Source organism: Periplaneta americana, chromosome 13 (genome assembly GCF_040183065.1).
Source record: "Periplaneta americana isolate PAMFEO1 chromosome 13, P.americana_PAMFEO1_priV1, whole genome shotgun sequence".
Taxonomy (NCBI): domain Eukaryota; kingdom Metazoa; phylum Arthropoda; class Insecta; order Blattodea; family Blattidae; genus Periplaneta; species Periplaneta americana.
In genome coordinates, this window is record NC_091129.1 from 115,992,113 (window position 1) to 116,013,615 (window position 21,503).

Genomic DNA, 21,503 nt, shown 5'->3' on the forward strand with positions numbered 1-21,503 from the left:
ACATGTTCGCCTAGTGTCCATTCTTCAGATGGCTTACAAACTGGTGTTGAACTATCATGCTTCACATGTCATTTGCTTGAAGGAAGATTAGTATGAAATATAGCATGTTTTGATTTTAAATTGTGTCTATGTATTTTTGTTAAGAAAAGTAACAGTCGGTAGGTAAAGTTATCTTCGTGTGCTCCCCATATCATATGGTTTCCGAAAGGCATTGCTTTATGGCTGAAAGCAAGCCGATTGCTTGAACATCGCAAGCATTTGCAACAACTCATACGCGGAGCCCAGCTCTTGCCTTCGTCAACTTTACCCCCAAATCAAAACTCGTATGTCATTCTAACAAGAAAAATAATGCAGGTAATGTGCGTCTTAGGGTTAAATCCATTGCAGACGTGGCAAAACAAAGCCGGCTTTTAATATATTTCTGTGACATGACAACAAGGAAAAAAAAAAAAAAAACTATTTCTTAATGATTTAATATACATTATAATTTCACATTAATACAGTTACAGTAATATACATATTTAGTACACTTAGACGCACAACTTCACAATAGAAAACATATATTAATATTCCAACAGATGTAGTTACTGCCACGAACAGAAAACTTAAAAAAAAAAAGCATTACTGACAAAATTTTTGCACCTGTGCATATAAGTGAAGGATGTTCTTTACTCCTGAACAGTAATCTTGTATGCTATAAACCCTCAGGATCGATAAAAGAGTCGTTTTGTTTGTGTTCGTCCGACTGATTCCTTGAAACAGAAGTACCATATCTACTTTGAATTGTGTGTGCTCCTCGGAATATTTTGGTGATATAGCAAAACGGAAAACATATCTGAAATCAGCCCATAAAAATGCTATACAGACATTTACTTTTATTTGAAGGAAAATTTAATTGTTGTGCCCTGTACCACTTAGTGGACTGGACTTTCCTAATGATTAAACATTCTGAACTACTTTACGTAACAACGCAAGTCCCCAAAGGCTGGTTCTCAATTTTGTAAGCTATAAGATATTGGATTGCTAGATGTATTCTTCAATTTCAACTTTCCTTGAGTCTGGGAAGTGAATAAATACACTAACTACCAAAAAGTAATTGGGCACTGTTTTTGCCCCTTTAGAACCTCGTGGTACGACCTATTGTTACTACAACAGCAGCCACCCTCTCAGGCATGCTCTCCACTAGTTTGTGTGGGATATCCACTAGAATTCGTCGCCATTTCTCTTACAACATGGCACTCAGTTGGATAATGGAAGTTGGCCGCATCTCTCGAGACCTCAATCGACAGTCCAATTCGACCAAAAGGTGCTCAGTGGGATTGAGATCAGGACTCTGTGCAGGCCAGTCCAACCGGTGAACATTATTGTCTGCATACCACTGCATAGTAACCGCCGAAACATGGGGCCAACTTTCATTGTCCAACTGAGAGCCATGTTGCAAGAGGAATAGCGACGCATTCCAGTGCATATCCTACACAAACTAGTGGAGAGCATGCCTGACAGGGGACTGCTGTTATAGAAATGAGAGGTCGTACCACGAGGTTCTAAAGGAGCAAAACAGTGTCCAATTACTTTTTGGTGGATAGTGTACTTCTTATATATAAATTGAACAAAACACACTGAATATTGGAAATAAACAAGGACATTTTGCCGATAACAGTTTTGCGACTAAGCCGTCCTAAGGATACGAATTAATTGGATATCTATTTTGTTTAACTATTACTTGTTGGATGTAACTTTTCTAATGATAAAGCTTCCTCAACTTCTTTACACAATTTGTCCCTATCTGTACGATGCAACAGCCCTAAACCCTTATGGCTGGTTTTCGGTCTTGTAACCCATAAAATATTATACTGCTGGAAGTATTCTTCAATCTGAGCCAGAGATTTTCCTTGAGTCTCGGGAATAAATAAATACACGTATAGCGAGATCAACACACTGAATCCTCCAAAGAGCAAGCACACTCCTTCAATTGCAACCATACGGCTAAACCACGGATAAATCTTAACTACACCTATCATCAAAATATCATTGAATGAGCATATTACTCCAGATGCGAACCCTCTGATCCTGTTTGGAAGCATCTCTCCAATCATCATTAACGGAACTAAATATAATCCTACGGTATTGAAACTTACATATAGGAAAATTAGTATTAGACTCAGTAGTTCTTCATTTAGTTCGGAAATGAGATTTCCAGATGAATTCAGCTGTAGCATTGTCCCTAGAATGAGCATAAAAGAAGCACTTCCAATGCAAGATATCAAGAGAAGTGTACGTCGTCGAACAACGTATAGTAATACACATGCTATTATTAATACGATCAGGCGAAGGAATCCTACAACAGTGGCTGCTGAAAACTCATCCATTTGATGGTTTCTTCCTCGTAGAGCTGTGGCTATGATGTCAACAGTGTAGTACACGAAAATAACGGTGCCGCAAAGAATGTTTAATATGAAGAATATTAGTGACAACACGAAGGGTTTGTAAACGTAACGACTTCTCAGTGCTCTGCAGTAATCCGCAAAACTTTTCTTCCACAAGAGCTGCTCTTTTTGGACTCGCATCTTGAAGTAGATGAGCTCTTGCTGTGCCTGAAATGAAAATGACATGAAATATTTATGATCGTCGTAATCAGGAATCGAGACTTCGGACCCGATAGATCAGTTCAGTGGGAAATCCACATAACTGCGTACTGAGTATAGTGGTAAAGCGTACAGTGGGTGGGGGTACTGTACAAGGAATGCCAACAAATACGCAAAGGAAAACGCTCTGAATTTGAAGGTTCTGACGAATAATTTGGTTCTCATATAAACCTATTTTCAATCTGTGTATGAAACTATTACACGGTTAGAAAAGTCACAGCAAGAGATGCCGGAAGCCCTCAAATTAATTTACAAAATGATGCAGAGAATTAATGAGACATTAAGTATACCGGTTACTGAACGTGTAAAACAGAAGTGGAAATCAATTTTATGTAAAAATAACGAATATGGAACATTGTGAAACATAAACAGCAAATTAGTGGACATAGAGTCACCCGAGAATAAAGAACTGTTTCTTAGAGACTGCAATGATGTTAAGTTTTTTCGTTTTGCTCCTATCATGTTATGCGACGTAGAGCGCAGCTTTCTACAGTACCAACTTTGGCAGGTAACAGAAAAAGATTTACGTTTGAGACACTGAGAATGTATCTTGTAGTAGGTACATTGCAATTCGGTACTGTAACTGCACTTCCTAAAGACGACCAATAGGATAAATGAAAAAAAATTAAAATTGCTACATGCTTATTTCCACCATTAACACTGTGTGTAATTAAACAAAAATTCTTATAAAAGACAGGAGAATAAATGCTTTTCATGTCCTTTTGACGTTATCATTGTGTAATGTATATTTACTTCCAGAATGTAGATATGTGTGTGTTCCCCATACTACCGTACTCTACTCTAAATAGCAACGTTGTTACCTCAACACTTCTCTATCTACCTGCAGCGAGTCAACAACCTATAGTGCATGCACAGTAAACTTATTGTATCGGGTCCAAAGTCTCGAAGCCTGGTCATAATGCCATCAATATAATGTGAATTTCACAAACCGTGAGATAAATTGATCACACAAAATCTCATTCCAGAATTAAGTCATTAAACTTCATTTACTAAAATATAAGAAACGTAGTACTGCTGTCAAAAAATCTGAAAGTTAGAATTTATAAAAAAGTTATATTACCGGTTGTTCTTTATGGTTGTGAAACTTGGACTCTCACTTTGAGAGAGGAACGTAGGGTAAGGGTATTTGAGAATAAGGTGCTTAGGAAAATATTTGGGGCTAAGAGGAATGAAGTTACAGGAGAATGGAGAAAGTTATACAACACGGAACTGCATGCATTGTATTCTTCACCTAACATAATTAGGAACATTAAATCCAGACGTTTGAGTTGGGCAGGGCATGTAGCACGTATAGGCGAATCCATAAATGCATATAAAGTTTTAGTTGGGAGGCCGGAGGGAAAAAGACTTTTGGGGAGACTGAGACGTAGATGGGAAGATAATATTAAAATGGAATGAGGGAGGTGGGATATGATGATAGAGACTGGATTGATCCTGTTCAGGATAGGGACCGATGGCGGGCTTATGTGAGGGCGGCAATGAACCTCCGGGTTCCTTAAAAGCCAGTAAGTACGATAATACTTGGATATATATGAGGTACCCCCTATTTGAGTGGAAGAGAAGGCCTTATAGCCTTAACTGTGCCAGGCAAAATAAATAAAGCTAGTTCTACCTCCAGAACTTTATATGGTTCTAGAGCATTTGAAACTAAAGAAGTACTGTTGTGTGTTTTCTTGTATTACATTAAGGTACCAGTTAACGGTCGTTGCGAATTGCTATGTCAATGTCATAATGTTTACAATAGCATACCAAGCTTTGCAAGTCATTTATCTTCGTACGGTAGAATGGAGGAATACACCTCAGACATGGACATTCACTTCGCGTACAGAGCTACTGGAAGGATTAATTATGTACTTTGAACTTCATCCTGAGCATGCCTGTCCAGATCATGAAACATGACTCAGTTCACAAAATTATTATCCATTTTTAATGAACGTGTTGATGGAAGATGCATCCCTTGAATTCAGAAACGATATGTTGTACAGGGACATCATTTTATTTTTACTTCAACTTTTATTGTACCTGAGTTCTTGAATGTACTTTACTCCCACCCCTTCTACTAACGAAGTTCCATCTGTCCTCCACACAGAACGAACGCCGCAGTACTGACTTAGTGATTATAGTACGTTTCAGAAATATGTTCGCGTTTTCTAGTGACGAAAACTTCCAATATTGAATCATATTTTCGCACAGGTACTGTCGTCCGTTTGTCTACGTCGCACCCCGATTTCCTCCACCTGCTTCTGCTCGCTCCATTGTAAAGACTAGTGGCTGGGGTTTCTTAGGTCTTTTCTGAAAACATTAATTTCTGTTAGGAATTAATTGGACATCTACGTAATATTATGCAACTGTTTAAAATAACTTAAATAAAAGGGCGTCGCTAAGTAATTAAGTGTCACGTGATTCCCCTCCTTTCTACGACCCTGCGACATAACCACTTGGACGGACAGTAGATAGCATGTCTAGTAATTTTATCTGTGCGGGTCGGGCAGAAGTAAAGAATAAATTTGCAGTACGTAGGGTACTCTTTTATAGAGTAGGTACAGAATTATTTCAACATGAGTTACTAGTATGAAGGACGAAACTAGTAATTAGAATTAGTTGCAATAGTCTATAGTGCCATAATAGGCACAAAATAACTGAAGCTTGTATCGAAATAAACGGCCACCATTTTCAAAAATGTGTTTAAATATCTATATTATGATTATTTTTCATTTTAACTTCATTCTCTATATCGTACGCTAATGTGTTGTAGACAGTATAATATACACTGCATAATGAATACGTTCGCATGGATAACTCAGTTCGTGAGTAAAAACACTTATTGTTAATACTGCACTGTATTTTGATTAAACAAAACTTAATGGCAATTATCACACTCAAAATCGCGATATTTCCTACTTTACGTAAATGGATGAACTACTTTTCTTCCCCCCTGTACCTAGTAAAGTGATTTGTTTGTATTTTACGCCAGTATCTTCGAACTCCAGTCGTGGAAGGGGATAGCAAACGGCGTTTCCGGGTCTCAGTCATTAATCCAAAGGTATAGCCAGTTTAATATTGAAAATGTTAGTAAAAATAAAATGATGTCCCTGTATCTTCGCGATGGAGCACCTCATTTTGCTCAGCAGGTACGAAATCGTGTAGACTCAGGGATGCGATACTGTGACTCCAGAAAGTCACGCATACTTTCCCCTTTGTTCCCCTTTCCATAACGCTCGAATCCCGCCCGTCCCATTGCAATGCAAGACATCGCAATACGTATGAGCGTATTCCGAATCTCAGCGCTGAGCAATCTGATGGCATCACGGTATTCCGAATTTCACCTATGGCGTCACTGATGCTCCACCGGTGTCGCACCGATGCCATCAGCTTGCAGAGGTGGTGGCAGTCTCCATCAGCCGCCATCAGAGAATCTGATTGTTTCTTGTATAGGGCGGGAATTAGAGACGAATGACATCGTACACTGTTGTGTCATGGCGGTGTGTTCTGCTGTATTATTTGTAATGAGCACAACGTAAAGACAATATGTTAATGGCTTATGAGCGAACATGTCAACGGACCAGTTATTACTACCGGTTCAAGAAATAAATTGTTTATGCTCTCTTTTCTTTGAACGAGATGACAGTACGGAAATTTCGCAAAATATTGCTAGCGTAGCACAGACAGCAACTTGTACAGTAGCCATGACAGCCAACGATCCTTCCAGCAGTTTTGTTCCTATTTCGCTGCAGCGTGACGTCATTGTTGTCTACCGGTCCAGTGAGATTCGGAATACGCTGTATGTATACACCAGTGATGTCAAAACAGCGCATATTTCTGACCTTGATGTCGTCCGCGGGCATTAAGCGCTAGGTATGGAAGGAGAAAGTATTATGTATATAAATAAGCAGCCTGTCGATTAAGAAAACAGTGGTGTACAAACTTTAAACGGAACGTGAAATTTTATGTCGTTATTTTTATATGGCTTCTTTCTTTACTAATCCGCCATGACGTGAACAAAGATTGATGAAATAAATAAATAAAATAAATATGGCTTCTTTCTGTTTGATATTTTCTACATTGTCTGCAAAACAAAAGTACTAACATCAATTTCGTAACGTTGCAGTTGTGTTTTAAACGTTAATAACAAAATAAAGAATAATAAAGGAATATTCACATAAATTCCATAGTACCTACAACTATACTGTACTGAGTGAATGAAACAACACATTAATAAAGAAAATGATATCCCAAAGAAAGAGACTGAGTATTACATGATAAGTTGGAATTGATATTGACGGTATCTTTAGCCTTATAAATGTAATCAATAAGCAAATAAAACAAAATTATAGAACAAAGCAAAGTTACCTAGGTATGTATTTTAACTGTAACTAATATTACGTATCAAAACTCTTATCGCTTTATGTTTAAACTGATAATATTGGTACTCAACTTCCTATCATCAGAATATTAAATTATTTTCTCGAAACCTGCTGAAGCTATAGAGCTGACGTTTTTACCAACACATGGGCACATATCTTTTGTTTATTATGTAACAGTATTTGTTTTGTTAATTCATTTCCTTAGAAACATTTTCCATGCGAATATTTTCAAAATATTTAATATACTATCTTCAGTAATACGTATTTACGACATATTAGATTTACGAAAACACTGTTTCAGTACCTGTAAGGCTACTAAATAAACAGACCTGAAATGTTCACTTTTCTGTAATGTGTTAATGTAATGTTTTATTTAACGACGCTCGAAACTGCAGAGGTTATATCAGCGTCGCCGGATGTGCCGGAATTTTGTCCCGCAGGAGTTGTTTTACATGCCAGTAAATCTACTGACATGAGCCTGTCGCATTTAAGCACACTTAAATGCCATCGACCTGGCCCGGGATCGAACCCGCGACCTTGGGCATAGAAGGCCAGTGCTATACCAACTCGCCAACCAGGTCGACACTTTTCTGTAAAAAAAGTGAAAAAATATGCCTTTTGAATAAAAAAACCACGCTTGAGAAACTGAGCATTAAAATTAAAACTTACATTCTTATAATGCAGTTATAGTTTTCAGACAAATCTACAAATTAACACGGATACAGTTTTAATAAGTTCTCTTCTCTATCCATTGAATCAGTGCTGGCCATCCCTGTATATAGGTCGACCAAGCTGCATATACAGTGCGTTCGCCTACGGGTGGGGCCAGGAAAGCGGCCTGCCTGCGGTGTCGCTTGGCTGGAATCGTATATCCATAAGCTTCCGCTTTCTATGCTAATAGCATGCACACGAGGATTTTTGTAAGTAGTACTAACCTTGTTATAGGCGATGTTGGAAGTGATGTCCATCTGAATCCACACATTTCTGGCATTTTTGAATAAAATTAAGATTCACACGAATAAATAAGTCTTCGGTAATTTTTCTAATCTCTCTTGTTATATTCGCCTTCAATTCTTCTATGCTGTGAGAAATATTTCTATATACATTATTTTTTAGAGTTTCCCACGAATAAAAATGGCACACTGTAAGATCGAAGGAACGTGGCGGCCATAAGTCCTGAGAAATAATCCTTTCTTCAAAAACGTTACTTATATCGTTCATGGATTCATGGGCTGAGTGGGCTGTTGCTGAATCTTGTTGGAAATACCCATTAAGTTTCTCATCATCTGATAGCATTTGGAAAAATGGCGCGAGTATTAGAGTGCGATATCTTTGTGTATTTACTGTATCCTGAAAGAAAATGGGCCCAATAATTCGCTTCCCTGTAATAGCACACCAAACGCCAATCTTTTCGTCATGCGATGGAACCTCATGAATTAAATGGGGATTCTCTGTACTCCAATACTTATTGTTCTGTGACGCAACATACCTCGTAAATGAAACCGCGCCTCATCAGAAGAAAAAAATATTAAATGAGGATCCACAATACACAATACCGTCCATAATTCGTTTTTCATCGTCTCTAGGCCGTAATTCATGCACGATACTCACTCTGTAGGGTTTTAATTTTAAAAGTTAGCAGCAGTAAAGACTGATGTTTCCGGAATACTAACTTTCTGTGAAGCACTTCTTAGAGATTTATTAGGAGGGCTTGTAAAACTGTAAATGATGCACTGATTTCATCAATTTTTTCTTCCGTCAATACTCTTCGTTTTCGCTTAGGAATTGTAGCATTTAGCGACCCTGTTGTCCTTAATTTGTTGACAAGACGTCTAACAGTTTCTCTACCCGGAATTGGAGCACCCGGATATTTCACTTCAAATTGCCTACGTACCTCTCTACATGACTTTGTTTTCACTTATGCATAATACACAAAAACTCTCTGTTGAAGCGTGAATTTTGCGTTTTGCATTATTAACAAATTTTGCACACACGCTGAATATTTAAGAAACTGTGTCAAGAAACTGCACTGTACGTAAAAAACACTGTAACAGCTGGCTCACAACTGATAACTTGTCGACCTTGATTGTCGAGCATGTCTCAACAACTGCGTGCACAAAGCGGCGTACAGTACATGCCGCTTTCCTGGCCCCACCCGTAGGCGAACGCTCTGTACTACCTCTTTCGTCTGTCTTTTTCCTTTCAGCTGTAAAGCGCTCAGGCTCCCCTGAGCTTTAAAGCGTGCGTTTGCGCCCATGGGCATCGGTTGACATGACTGGTATACACTGTCAGTGGCGAAGGTAGTAATATGAGTTCTTCAATCCTACGGCGCATGTTTCATAGTGATTAGGAGGACGACTATTATTTTGTCGTTGATAACGATAAAATGAGATGTTTGATCTTCTCGGCGCAATTGAATTATGTTTCTCACCTTAATATTAAAATACATTTTAACAAATCTCATCGTACAAACTATAGGAAGCATGTACTTTGAGTTATTGATAATTGTTATTGCTGTGCAGTGTTTCCTAATTTATTTGCATCTTTTTAGAGCAGGTATGCTCAAAATTGTAAAAGCGCCGATTACACGGATGATGCTGCACTGCATAACACACACAGTATACGGACTGGGCTCCGCAACTACATTGCAGCACCGCCCGTGGTATAGTTCTTACTATCTTAAAAATACGGATAATAAACTGAATTTGAAAAAGGAAGGAGTATACACTGTAATATTCAGTTATTACATTATTTGTTATACAGTATTTAATATAGTTATATAATAATATCATAGATAATGTTATTTTCATATTGGACCACACATTGCGGTCTATTCAACACGTGTATTATTTTCTGCAAGTAATCGAAAATCTATTCCAACGAATTTACTGCAATGAGTAGCTGGCTTGAAAGATGTTCATCTTTTAATCAGGATCTAAGTTTCGATTTACCAACCTTCATTCTCGAAAATAATTGTTCTCACACATGCGTCGATGTGAAGGTAGCTAACATAGTGGCAGCGAGTAAGCTCATCTTGGGATATTTCGTTTTGTTCATTTTTTAAATAATTCAATGCTTGTCAAGTTATAGTCTCTCCATTTAGTTCTTAATTCTACGTTACTTTGTAGATCAGTTAACTCGTCCTGGAACTGCACTCTCACGGACTGTACTAAATTTACTATGAAAGGATTAACAAAAAGATTAATATCACTCTCCATACGTTCAAAATCACTAGGCCTAAATCTATATTCAGTGAATTCACATTTGAACTGTTCCAGTAGGCTACAGAGATATAATTAACTATATTTTGTTCAGGCACCGTACATCTCTTTACAAGTTCTCCATCCGTGAAGGGTTTTAGTGCCTTAGCTAATTCCCCAACATACTACATAACTTGCTCCTAAGCATAGACTCTGAATTGTTCGACTCTCTTCATTGTTTGGCCTTTCATGAAGTGCTTTCAATTCTTGATGCTGTAGTGCACGTTGCACCCCTGAAAAATTATTTTATCAGAACAAGTATTTCTGCTGGAATAAAATCAGCATAATAATAATAATAATAATAATAATAATAATAATAATAATAATAATAATAATAATAGCCTAATAATAATAATAATGTTGGTATAAGAATACATATTACAGAAAACAGCTTCCCTGTCACTTCGGTATGTTCTGGGTCGCAGAGCCTATAGTAATGTCGTTTTATGTTGCTCAGTAGTATTCCTGACAGTACCTTACAACATAGTAAACACTTTACATTTTCACCGAAAGCACAACAAAAATAGTCTTCCTCCCACATTGTACGGAATGATCGTTTGTTTGCAGAAGGTTTTAACTGTGTTATTGTCCCGCATTGATCGTGCGTTTACTAAGTACTTGAATTGCCTTCTGCAGCCATCCGTCGAGCTTCGAACGAGGAACAGCACGCTCTACATTGGAAGGTTGTGATTACAGAACGTAATCGGGAGTCAGAGAATGAGCATGTCTGTTTTAGAGGATGGTGATAAAAGAAATGATGTCATCTGAATAGATCTGCGACCTTGCATTTTTGACACATTTTTCACAACTCGATATTTTAAATAAGTGTTTGCAGCGAAAAGATCAAACAATCGTGTCAATGATAGACTCCATAAAGGCATTCGTGGCAAAATTTCAACTATAGGAGAGCCAGTTTGAGAAAAGTTATGTGTCGCATTTTCCGTGTCTGGGCCAAGTAGTTAATAAACATGCCCATTCCTTACTAAATTATAAAATCGTACTTCAGACTGTTATCACGGAATTTGAAAAGAAATTTGCAGAAGTTACGTCTATTGACAAAGAGGTGCAACTGTTTACCTGCCCTCTCACATTTGCTTCCATTGAAGCTCCACCTGAACAGCAGTTAGAATTAACTGACTTGCTTAATAATACAGCTATCCGATGTTCAGGATGTCTGGTCCTGAGACTTATAAAAGTCTACCAGAAGAGAAGTTTCCAATCTTACGATTAATTTAACACCTGAAGTAACCAAAATTGCATTGTCTGTTTCGTTTTGTTGAAGGTAAGTTGTCATAGTGAAGAATTATATCTATCTCCCAAAATAGCGGTGAACAAAATGGAAGTCTACTACTCGGCATTAATTGTAGAACGACCCTTCAGTGACAGAACAAGAGTGTCGAAAAATGAGGGACCGGTAACTAGAATTTTCAATAAATATGTACGCTATGAGTTCCATATTCTTTTGCATCCCTCTGATACATTTTTGGAAGATTCGTGTAATTTAAATGTCCCCTGGAGAAGCTGCCAACCTCTCGCAGGGTAAGATCAATGATGAGGCTGTCATCTTAGAGCAATTCCGACCCTTCTATTCTGCTGCGAGTCTTGTATTCTAAAGAAAAACGAAGAAAGAAGAATTGAAGCAGGTGAAATGAAATTTCTTAGATATGTTGCGGATTATAAACTATTGGACAAAAAAAGAAATGAAGATATTAGAAAAGAATTAAAAATAGGTAGTATAATTCAACTTATTAAAGAATAACAACATAATTGGAAAGAACATGTAAATAGAATGCCAACAACAAGTATAACGAGAGCAGCCATGAATTATAATCCATCAGGAAGGAGATCATTAGGAAGACCAGCAAAACGTTGGCGAGATCAATTTTAATGGAGGCAGAACAGGCCGAAAGGCCTAAACCTAGAAGAAGAAGAAGAAGAAGAAGAAGAAGAAGAAGAAGAAGAAGAAGAAGAAGGAAAAGAAGATGATGATGATGATACATTTTTGAATGAATCTTGAAGAGGTTAAATTAAGTACTGAATAAAATGTATCCTATACAGCTCATTACATAAATTACTACTCGTATTTTCTTAATAAACAATGTCACAAGAACTATATATATATATATATTATATTCATAGTATTAATCCCCCTCCCCGTTGCACTTAAAGAACTTTGCTTGGAACTACTTTTCACAAGGAGCGTGAGAGAAAAATTACTTTCGGTGAGTAATATACATGGGACACCCTGCATATCCAATTAAATGTCTGTAAGTTAGGTGTTCGTTTACCTTGTCTCTGTGGTTTCTTCCCCAAAGCCTTTCCAATGCAATAGCCGCTTCTTCATTTCGCCCGTGCCTAACAAGCCACATTGGACTTTCTGGAATAAAGTAAGTAAGAATGAACGCTGTAACTGGACCTATTACAGCTAACCAGGCCACAAGCCGCCACTGAAGAAAAGAGGCTACTCCCGTCACTGCCAGAAAACCCAACACGTAGAAGACGATCATGCAGGAGTTAGCGGTACCGCGAAACCGGGCGTCACTGTTTTCATCCAAGATAACCTGCAAAGGAAAGAAATGAGAAAATTGTTGACGGTATTACCAACCGTTGTGTGTGAATTCTACAATTATAGTATATCTTTTGAATAAGAGTATTATAGAGGGAAAGTATTATTTATTTCTAAAAATTTATTTACGGCATTTTCATGGATACACGTACCGAGTGATCCGTTTGGAAAAACATGAAATAAGAACGCTGTAAAATGGAAACTTTGTTATTTAATTTTATCGCGCATAGCCATACGGTCTTACTAATAAACCTTGTATAGTTTTTATACGAGACTTATGCAGAGTTGAGACAGGACACGTTACTAATAAACCTTGTATAGTTTTTATACGAGACTTATGCAGAGTTGAGACAGGACACGTTACTAATAAACCTTGTATAGTTTTTATAGGAGACTTATGCAGAGTTGAGACAGGACACGTTACTAATAAACCTTGTATAGTTTTTATACGAGACTTATGCAGAGTTGAGACAGGAAACGTTACTAATAAACCTTGTATAGTTTTTATACGAGACAGAGTTGAGACAAGAAACGTTACTAATAAACCAAGAATAAGCGACTGATGTATAAACAATCTGTAACTGTACATGCGAATTGCTTTGCAGTAGTTATATACACGGAACCCCTTGTTTAAGAATTGTATATAGAGAAAAATGGCCGCCCCTCTAACAGCTGTTCGTATGGATGTCATTTTATGGTTATGGTTGATTGTAACCACAGATGAACAAACCAAAGAGCACAGAATAATTAGAATAATAATGCCACAGTCAAGTATATACAGTCGCGAAGCTCAATACGTAGTAAATATCCAAACATTAGGTAGTTGCTCACCACTAGGATCGCTAATATAGCTTCACTACAGGCAATGCAAAATAGTACCGTCACAGTCTATTGTTTCTAGCACCTTCAAAACTCAAGCTTCGTGACTGTATATAGTAGACTGTGATAATGCTGTACCTTGTACTCTTTGACCAAAATGTAGTGTGGTAATCGATCAGAGCCAGTTGTACTATCGATACTTAGACGCTAAATAACCTAGTAGTTGATACAGCGTCGTTAAATAACCAACTTAAAAAAAAAAAACTACCGATACATAACACGGCGCACTGGAGCGCTCTACCGGATGCAGTAGAGAACCTCACATATTCTATTATCTTTCGTAATGAAGTAATGACGAAACTATGACGTAGCTGTGTAATAGTTATACTGTTATACACGACGTACTGTATATGGTGATTATTAGTAAGAAATCTACACACGACTTATAAAGAGCTACTCATTGTATAAGTACAGGGACATCATTTTATTTTTACTTGAATTTTTATTGTACCTGGGTTTTTGAATGTAGTTCACTCCCACTCCTTCTAGTAGCAAACTTCCACACGCAACCAAAACCGTAAAGGCGTCTTACGGTCATAGTACAAAATGAGTGAGTATAGTATGTTCCAGAAATATGATCGCATTTTTCAGTGAAGAAAGAGCATTCATTCACTATCGAATCATATTTTCGCACAGATGCTGTGCGTCCGTTTAGTTACGTCGCATCCCGGTTTCCCCCACTCGTTTCTGCTGGCCCCTCTGTAAAAGCTAGTGGCTGAGCTGTCTTAGCTCTTTTCTGAAAACATTTGCTGTTATGAATTGGACTTTACGTAATATTATACAACTGTTTCAAATAATTTAAATAAAAGGGTCTCGTTAAGTAATTGTCACGTGATTCCCCTCCTCCTTTGTAAGACCCTCCTACATAACCACATGGACGAACAGTAGATAGCATATCTGAGTAAATTCATCAATGCGGATCAGGCAGAAGTGAAGATTGGATTGACAGTAAGTAAGGTAAACTGCTATAGAGTAGGTACAGAATCATTTCAACGGACGTAGGATTATGGCTCCCCCATGTCGCCTTACTTGAGTGCTTTGCATTAATTCTTTGGTTACTGTGAAACATTTGTATTTGCTAAACATCCTACAAACATAGAAGAATTAAATAATTACATTCCAGAAACCATACATTCAATTTGAGAAGATATCCTTGAAAAATCTTTGGATAATACGCACAAAAGAACTGAAGCCTGTATCGAAATGAATGACCACCATTTTCAATAATTTGTTTAAATATCCATATTTCGATTATTTTTTAATTTTAAATGCACTATAAATATTGTATGCTAATGTGCTGTAGACAGTATAGTATACATTGCACAATAAATGCATCCGATTGGATAGGTCAATTAGTGAGTAAAAACACTTAAGTACTGTTAATACTGTACTGTATTTTGATTAAATAAAAACCCGACGAAAATGATCAAACTCAAAATCGTAACATTTCTTAGTTTACGTAAATGGATGCACTACTTTTCTTCCCTCCTATAGCTTACCTAGTAAAGTTATTTGAATTGTATTTTACACTAGTGTCGTCAAATTTGGTCGTGGAAGGGGGTAGCAAATAGTGTTTCCGGTTCTCAATCGTTAACCCAAAGGTATAGTCAGGTTAACATTGGAAATGTTAGTAAAAACAAAATGATGTCTCTGTATAAGACAGTTAAACGTCTGTGTATAGTGTTTTATTAGTAAGACGGATAGTGTTGTTGCCCGTTGAGCTGATACTCCATCTCTCTTTCTCCTTCTTCTACTTCCGCCGCAATGCCTTAACTGCAACGATACTGCGCGCAGCTAGAGGTAAGGCGTTGTAATTAACTACTCATCTTGTGTTCTTTTCACTCAATCCTCAAATCAACGGTCATCAGCACAATGCATCCTCGGGCTAAGGTATCTTACCCGCGGGTAAGAGTTAACACGTTAGTGCATCCATGGCTGCTGGCGGGAATGCAGTATTCCAGTAGCGGAATTTCGTTCATGCCAGAAGTTACGTCAGCAATAATAGTTTAGTGAAACACACATGTTCACGTATGCTTTAAAATAAGCATACTTTATATAATTAATAAATACTCAGCATGTTCGTTTATAATGTCAATAACCTAAAAATATAGTGGCAAGAGTAAATGAATTACTACGCATTGTTGTAGGTGTTAACTTTCATTCGAATTATCGCCAGACAGAAAAATTAAGCTGAGCTCTGTTGCAGATGTTCACGTTTTATTGGTAAAGTCTTGTCTCAAAATAAAATATAGCCTACCATATCAAAGACTTCATTTTAAATTAAAAAATGCGTTGTAAAAAGACTTTTTGGATGGCATAAAATTTATTTTTCAATTCCAAAATTTCGCGACACACCGGTTGGAAACCTCTGGGTTAAGATGCTGAGTTTTTATTGCAGAAGCAGCGAGAATTTATCCGACATGTCGATCATGCTTTCAAAGCGTACTTGAAGCTACTGAATTATGATGCCCAAGCAAGCGTTAAAAACAAATAGGCCTACATACAAGCAGGGGCGTATTTTGCGGGCTACCGGGGCTACCGGCGGTAGCCCAAGGAAATTACAAAAGAAAAAGTTTATAATATAACATAATGTAATAATTTTGTATTATTAGTTTTACCATAGTAATTAAAATTAAAGTAATTGTTAGATATATTTTGTGTAATAATAGGGTCAGCGGTAGCCCAAACCCTTTAACCAGTATACGCCACTGCATACTCGGGACCTTTCTTCTGCGTTCTGTAATCGTTCGTCACTACCAGTTCATCAAAGAACTTCTTAAAATGCCGTTGCCGTGTTGTTTTAAAAACAGGGTTTATTTTTCAAGAATTTAATATTTATTTTTTCCTTCTTTTGAAACGATACTCCAAAAAATACTCTCTCAACTCTATCATATAATTTCGGGCATGTTTTAACAGTGATCTGTCTGTCAATAAATCATTGGACTTTTCTTGTAAATATTTTGAAACAGTACTTATGCTTTGCAATAATTTACACTGGAACACGAGCGTAAATACGAAGTCAAAAGAAGTGAGTGCAGGAGTGGTATTTTTCCAGAAGATTTGTTAGAGAATATAATTTTTCGTTCATCCAGTATTCTGCCCAAGGGCAGGTCTTTCACTGCAAATCCACCTTTTTCCAATCTTTCCCATTTTCTGCCTTCCTCTTTGTGTCCTCATAAGATCCATATATCTTAATGTCATCTTTCATCTGATATATTCTTCTGTCTCGAACTCTTCTCCCGTTCACCATTCCTTCCAGTGCTTCCTTCAGTTGGCAGTTTCTTCTCAGCCAGTGACCCAACAATTCCCTTTTCAGTTTCAGAATCATTCTTTCTTCACCCACTCTTTCCAACACAGCTTCATTTCTTATTCTGTCTGTACACTTCACACGTTCCATTATTCTCCATATCCACATTTCAAATGCTTCTATTTGCTTTTCTTGTTCACTTCGTCGTAATGTCCATTTTTCTGCCCATAAAATGCCACACTCCATACAAAGCATTTCACTAGTTTCTTCCTTAGTTCTTTTTTCAGAGGCCCGCAGAAGATGCCCCATTTTATATTAAAAACTTCCTTTGCTATTGCTATTCTCCTTCCTGGCAGCAACACATGTTACTGCTTATAGTAGATCCCAAGCATTCTCAAGGATATCATCACATGCAAAGCCAACTTTTCAACGCGAAGACAATCCCGTAGGACAGGGTTTATTTTAGTGTGCGCTTGGTTGTGCAATTATTGAAGGCAACAGTCGACCTGGGTGGTACAGTCGGTATAGTACTGGCTTTCTGTGCCCGATTTTTGTCAGGCTCATGTCAGTAGATTTACTGGCATGTACAGTACGATTATTTAGTCCTGACAGTCGCCCCGACAATGTGCGCCTGGGTTAGACGAGTCCATTAAGTTACGCCAAGAGGTTCGGGTTAGTCAGTCGCTTGCTTTCAGAGCGATGGGATGTCATGCGTGCGGTAGAGCGGTGTGTTTCCAGTACAGTTAAGCTTTACTGCATTTCTTTACTGATCGCTCGCCCTTATCTCTACTCCGTAGCGCTCTCCACTACTCCTATTATTTCTCCTGTTTCGCATCGCCGAATTGTCAGGACTAAATAATAATACTGCACAAGAACTCCTGCGGGACAAAGTTCCGGCACACCGGCGACGCTGATATAACCTTGGCAGTTGTGAGCATCGTTAAATAAACCATAATTTATTTTTCCAAGGCAATATTTAATTTCTGCTTTCTGCCTTCGCGGCAAACTTTGACTAAAAAACATAAACTTCCTGTACAATTGCGTAAAAGTACTTGATTCCTGAAATGTCACTAAATTTAAATAATGAGCCGCGCGGTGTTCGTGAGAGACGAAGACAGAAAGAGTTGAACACGTGATGGAGATACGGGGTGGGATTAACGTTGCGACATCGGAAAGAAAAAAAAAATATTGCAACTTGAGAAGAGATTATTGAAAGTAACACAACTATTATGCTGTAAATAGTACACCTTTGGAATACATGAATGAAATACGAATGTCATTCAAAATCGAAATAATATCTTCAGGTATAATATAGAACCGTGTTCTTGGCCCCCTGAGCCCATGGTCCCCATCGCAGGCCCTGTTCTCAACTATTTTCAGAAGTGATGTGAGATCTACAGAATTTATATTACCAGCATGGCATCCCCGGTCATTCCTCGTGCCATCCCTACAACCAGTCTTGCAAATATCATGACCGCGTGGTTGGTAGCACTGGCGGTGAGGATCCAGCCAATGACGTATGGCACTTGTGCGCCTCTTATAACCATTCTGCGCCCCAGTCGATCCGCCATTCCTCCTCCGACAATATTTCCCATTACCAAGCCCAGGGTCTGCATGCTAGCTGTAGATGAAGACAAAACAGCATGAGAATATTTGTTCATAAATCACAGAGGTTCAATTAATATAAAATTATACAGGATGAGTCATAAGATGTTTGTAAAACGCGTGAGCGTGCTCCTGGATAAAAAATAAGAACAATTGCTGATATGAAAATTTGACGGAAAATGCTTATTTATTTGAGTGATAGTGATTTTTGTTTTCATAAGTATCTGATCATATTATTGTGTTGTTTTTGTTTTGATTTTGTACCAGTGTTTGTTTACAAACAACACAGTGACAAGACAGTAATACATTGTTTTTGTTTTGATTGGACGAGGTGGTCCTGTATCTTGGCCACCCAGATCACCCGACCTCACCCCATTAGATTTTTATCTTTGGCGTCACTTGAAGACTATCGTCTATGAAACATCAATGAATGATGTAGAGGAGCTGTTAAAAATGCATGCCGATTGATTCGTGATGACAACATAGTATTTGAGCGTACTCGCCAGTCGTGTGTACGTCGTGCTCAGGCATGTATAAACAATGGAGGGGACACATTGAGCACCTTTTGTAAACGTTAAATGACAAGTTTCCAAACATGTACTTGTGACAAAACAAAAAAGAACAAAAACGAATATGACCATTTCTTCAATAAATAAGCATTTTCCGTGATATTTTCATATAAAGAATAATTGTTCTTATTTTTTGTCCAGGAGCACGCTCACGCGTTTTTCAAACATACTTATGACTCACTCTGTATAAGCTATCAGAGAACCTGTGGTGGTCTAGTGATTACCATCCTGGTACGTGGAAGAACTCTGTTCATCATAGATAGGATGGATAAAAAATACGGACATATTTGCTTTCCCAAAAGTTGGGGATATTATTAGTAGGCTATTGAAGAAGACTACCACATTGTGTCAATTCTTAAATAATTAACAGCAAAATTGAATATATTATAATTATACTGCAGTTACATTAATATCCTAAAAGTTACAAACAATTGGGCTAGTCTGATTTAAACATAATTGTTATTCATATGTCTTAACATTATGTGGAATGCCCCCTGAGCACGAGTATGTAACTTACTCTTTCTGGGGGTGGTAGAGTGCTTTTATATAAAAATCAATATGTATCTTTGTTCCGGCAATAAAGTATTATTATTATTATTATTATTATTATTATTATTATTATTATTATTATTATTATTATTATTCATAAATCATTCTCGAAGGCCTACTTCTGGGAAAAATGTACTTGCTTTAGAATGGAAGTGTTTTCAATGATGACGTCATGCATTTAACTTATTTACTTTGGAGTGTATTCCTTTCAGGTCTCGTAATGATTTTCTTCGAATACACGAAAACAAATTCTTGAACAGGTGGTGTTCAGCTCACCTTTAGAAGACTGTGCCGCAAAGATCCTAAATTTTAAAGTTACCAAACCATCTTTGTGAAACCATTTATTTTTTAAGGCTCTCTGGACACTGATCATGGTCATTGAACACAAGATTCTTCTGAACTTTCTAGTACTGCCTTGTCTTCCCATTGTGACTGGTAATAAAGGGATGGGCATGAAAAACGTTTTTTTTTTTACTACCTATAGGTATGGTTGCTCTAATTTTGACGTATGAATATTTCTTCCTCCTCAGGAATGGTCACACAAAAATGTAACCTCCTCTACTTTTTCACATATTCTTCTTGTTCTATTAGAATTACACTTACACGTCTTCTCTTCCTTTTGTGCTTTTTTTCGGCTTTTTGTCCTTGTCATTCGTTTTGTTTTTCTTGTATTCCACTTCCTCTCCTTGAATACCCTTGTCCCTCTAGCCTTATCTTTGTTCTCCTACTTTTCCCCTTATTATCCTAGCCTTTCCCTTATACTTCTAGTCTTTCCCTTATTCTCCTCGTCCGTCATCTTGTTCTCCTTGTCTTTTCCTTGGTCTCCTTGCATTCTCATTTTTCTCCCTGTCCCATTTTCTCTTTTTATCCCCTTCCTTCTCCTTATATTCCTCTTGTTCTTTTTGTATTCTCTTTGTTCTCCTCGGGTTTTTCCTATAATCCTTATATTCCCCTTGTTCTCCTTATATTTATCTTTTTGCCCTTGTATTCATTTTGTTGTTCTCATGTTCCTCTTGATTTTCTTGTATTCGCCTTGTCCTTACCGTCCTCTTGCACTCTTTGTATCCGTCTTTTGCTCCTTTTATTCCCCTTATGATCCTTTATTTCCTTTGTTCTCCTTTTACTTCTCTTCTCCTTCTATTCCCATTAACCTTCTTGTATTCCCAATGTTCTCCTTGTTTCTGTTGACTTCCTACCTTTCTCCTTTATTCTCCTTGTTCACTTTCTGTTTCCTCTGTTTTCCTTGTATTCTTCTTCTACGCAAATTATACCGCACTCTCTATTTTTAATAAATTATTGTAACTCCACTTGAATGTCAGACAAGGATTGTCAAATTAAGTTCTCACCTAATATTTTCATCTAACCTTCCCCTTTTTTCATATATGGGCACCGCTATAGTTCACCGCTATGGAGTAACGGTTAGCATGACTGACCGTGACTAGCGGGCCAGGGTTAAAATCCAATTTTGTACAAGTTAATTGCTTGAAGTTTTTTCTGGTATTTTTCCTCAACCCATTAGAAGGAAGTGTTGGGTAACTTTCGGCGCTGAACTCACCTCGCTAGCATTTATTAACTTCATGTCACTCAGACGCTAGATAATTATAACAGCTGATAAAGCGTCATAAATTAAACAACTAAAAATATATATTATAATGTATTGTATGCTGTCCACTACTTTGAAATGCGTATGATTTTTCTGTTAATATTGTTGTCATTTCGTTGTAGGCCCAGTCTAGTGTATATCAAGAATGAGCATGATAACTTAATAAAATTATGTGCTGCTTTAGATGCCATCCCT

At 37.5% G+C, this 21,503-nt stretch overlaps 1 protein-coding gene across 2 annotated transcripts in view; it reads right to left on the reverse strand.

The window, feature by feature from the left end:
* Positions 1-469: 469 nt before the first annotated feature.
* Positions 470-21,503, reverse strand: part of LOC138712304 (facilitated trehalose transporter Tret1-2 homolog) — a 61,631-nt gene continuing 40,597 nt past the window's right edge. For both annotated transcript variants that reach the window (XM_069843929.1, XM_069843930.1), the window contains 3 exons: positions 18,395-18,603; positions 12,579-12,851; positions 470-2,594 (listed from right to left, as the gene is read on the reverse strand). In XM_069843929.1, the coding sequence (XP_069700030.1) occupies positions 1,713-2,594; positions 12,579-12,851; positions 18,395-18,603 (1,364 nt within the window). In that variant the 3' untranslated portion in view covers positions 470-1,712. The remainder of the gene's footprint in view (positions 2,595-12,578; positions 12,852-18,394; positions 18,604-21,503) is intronic.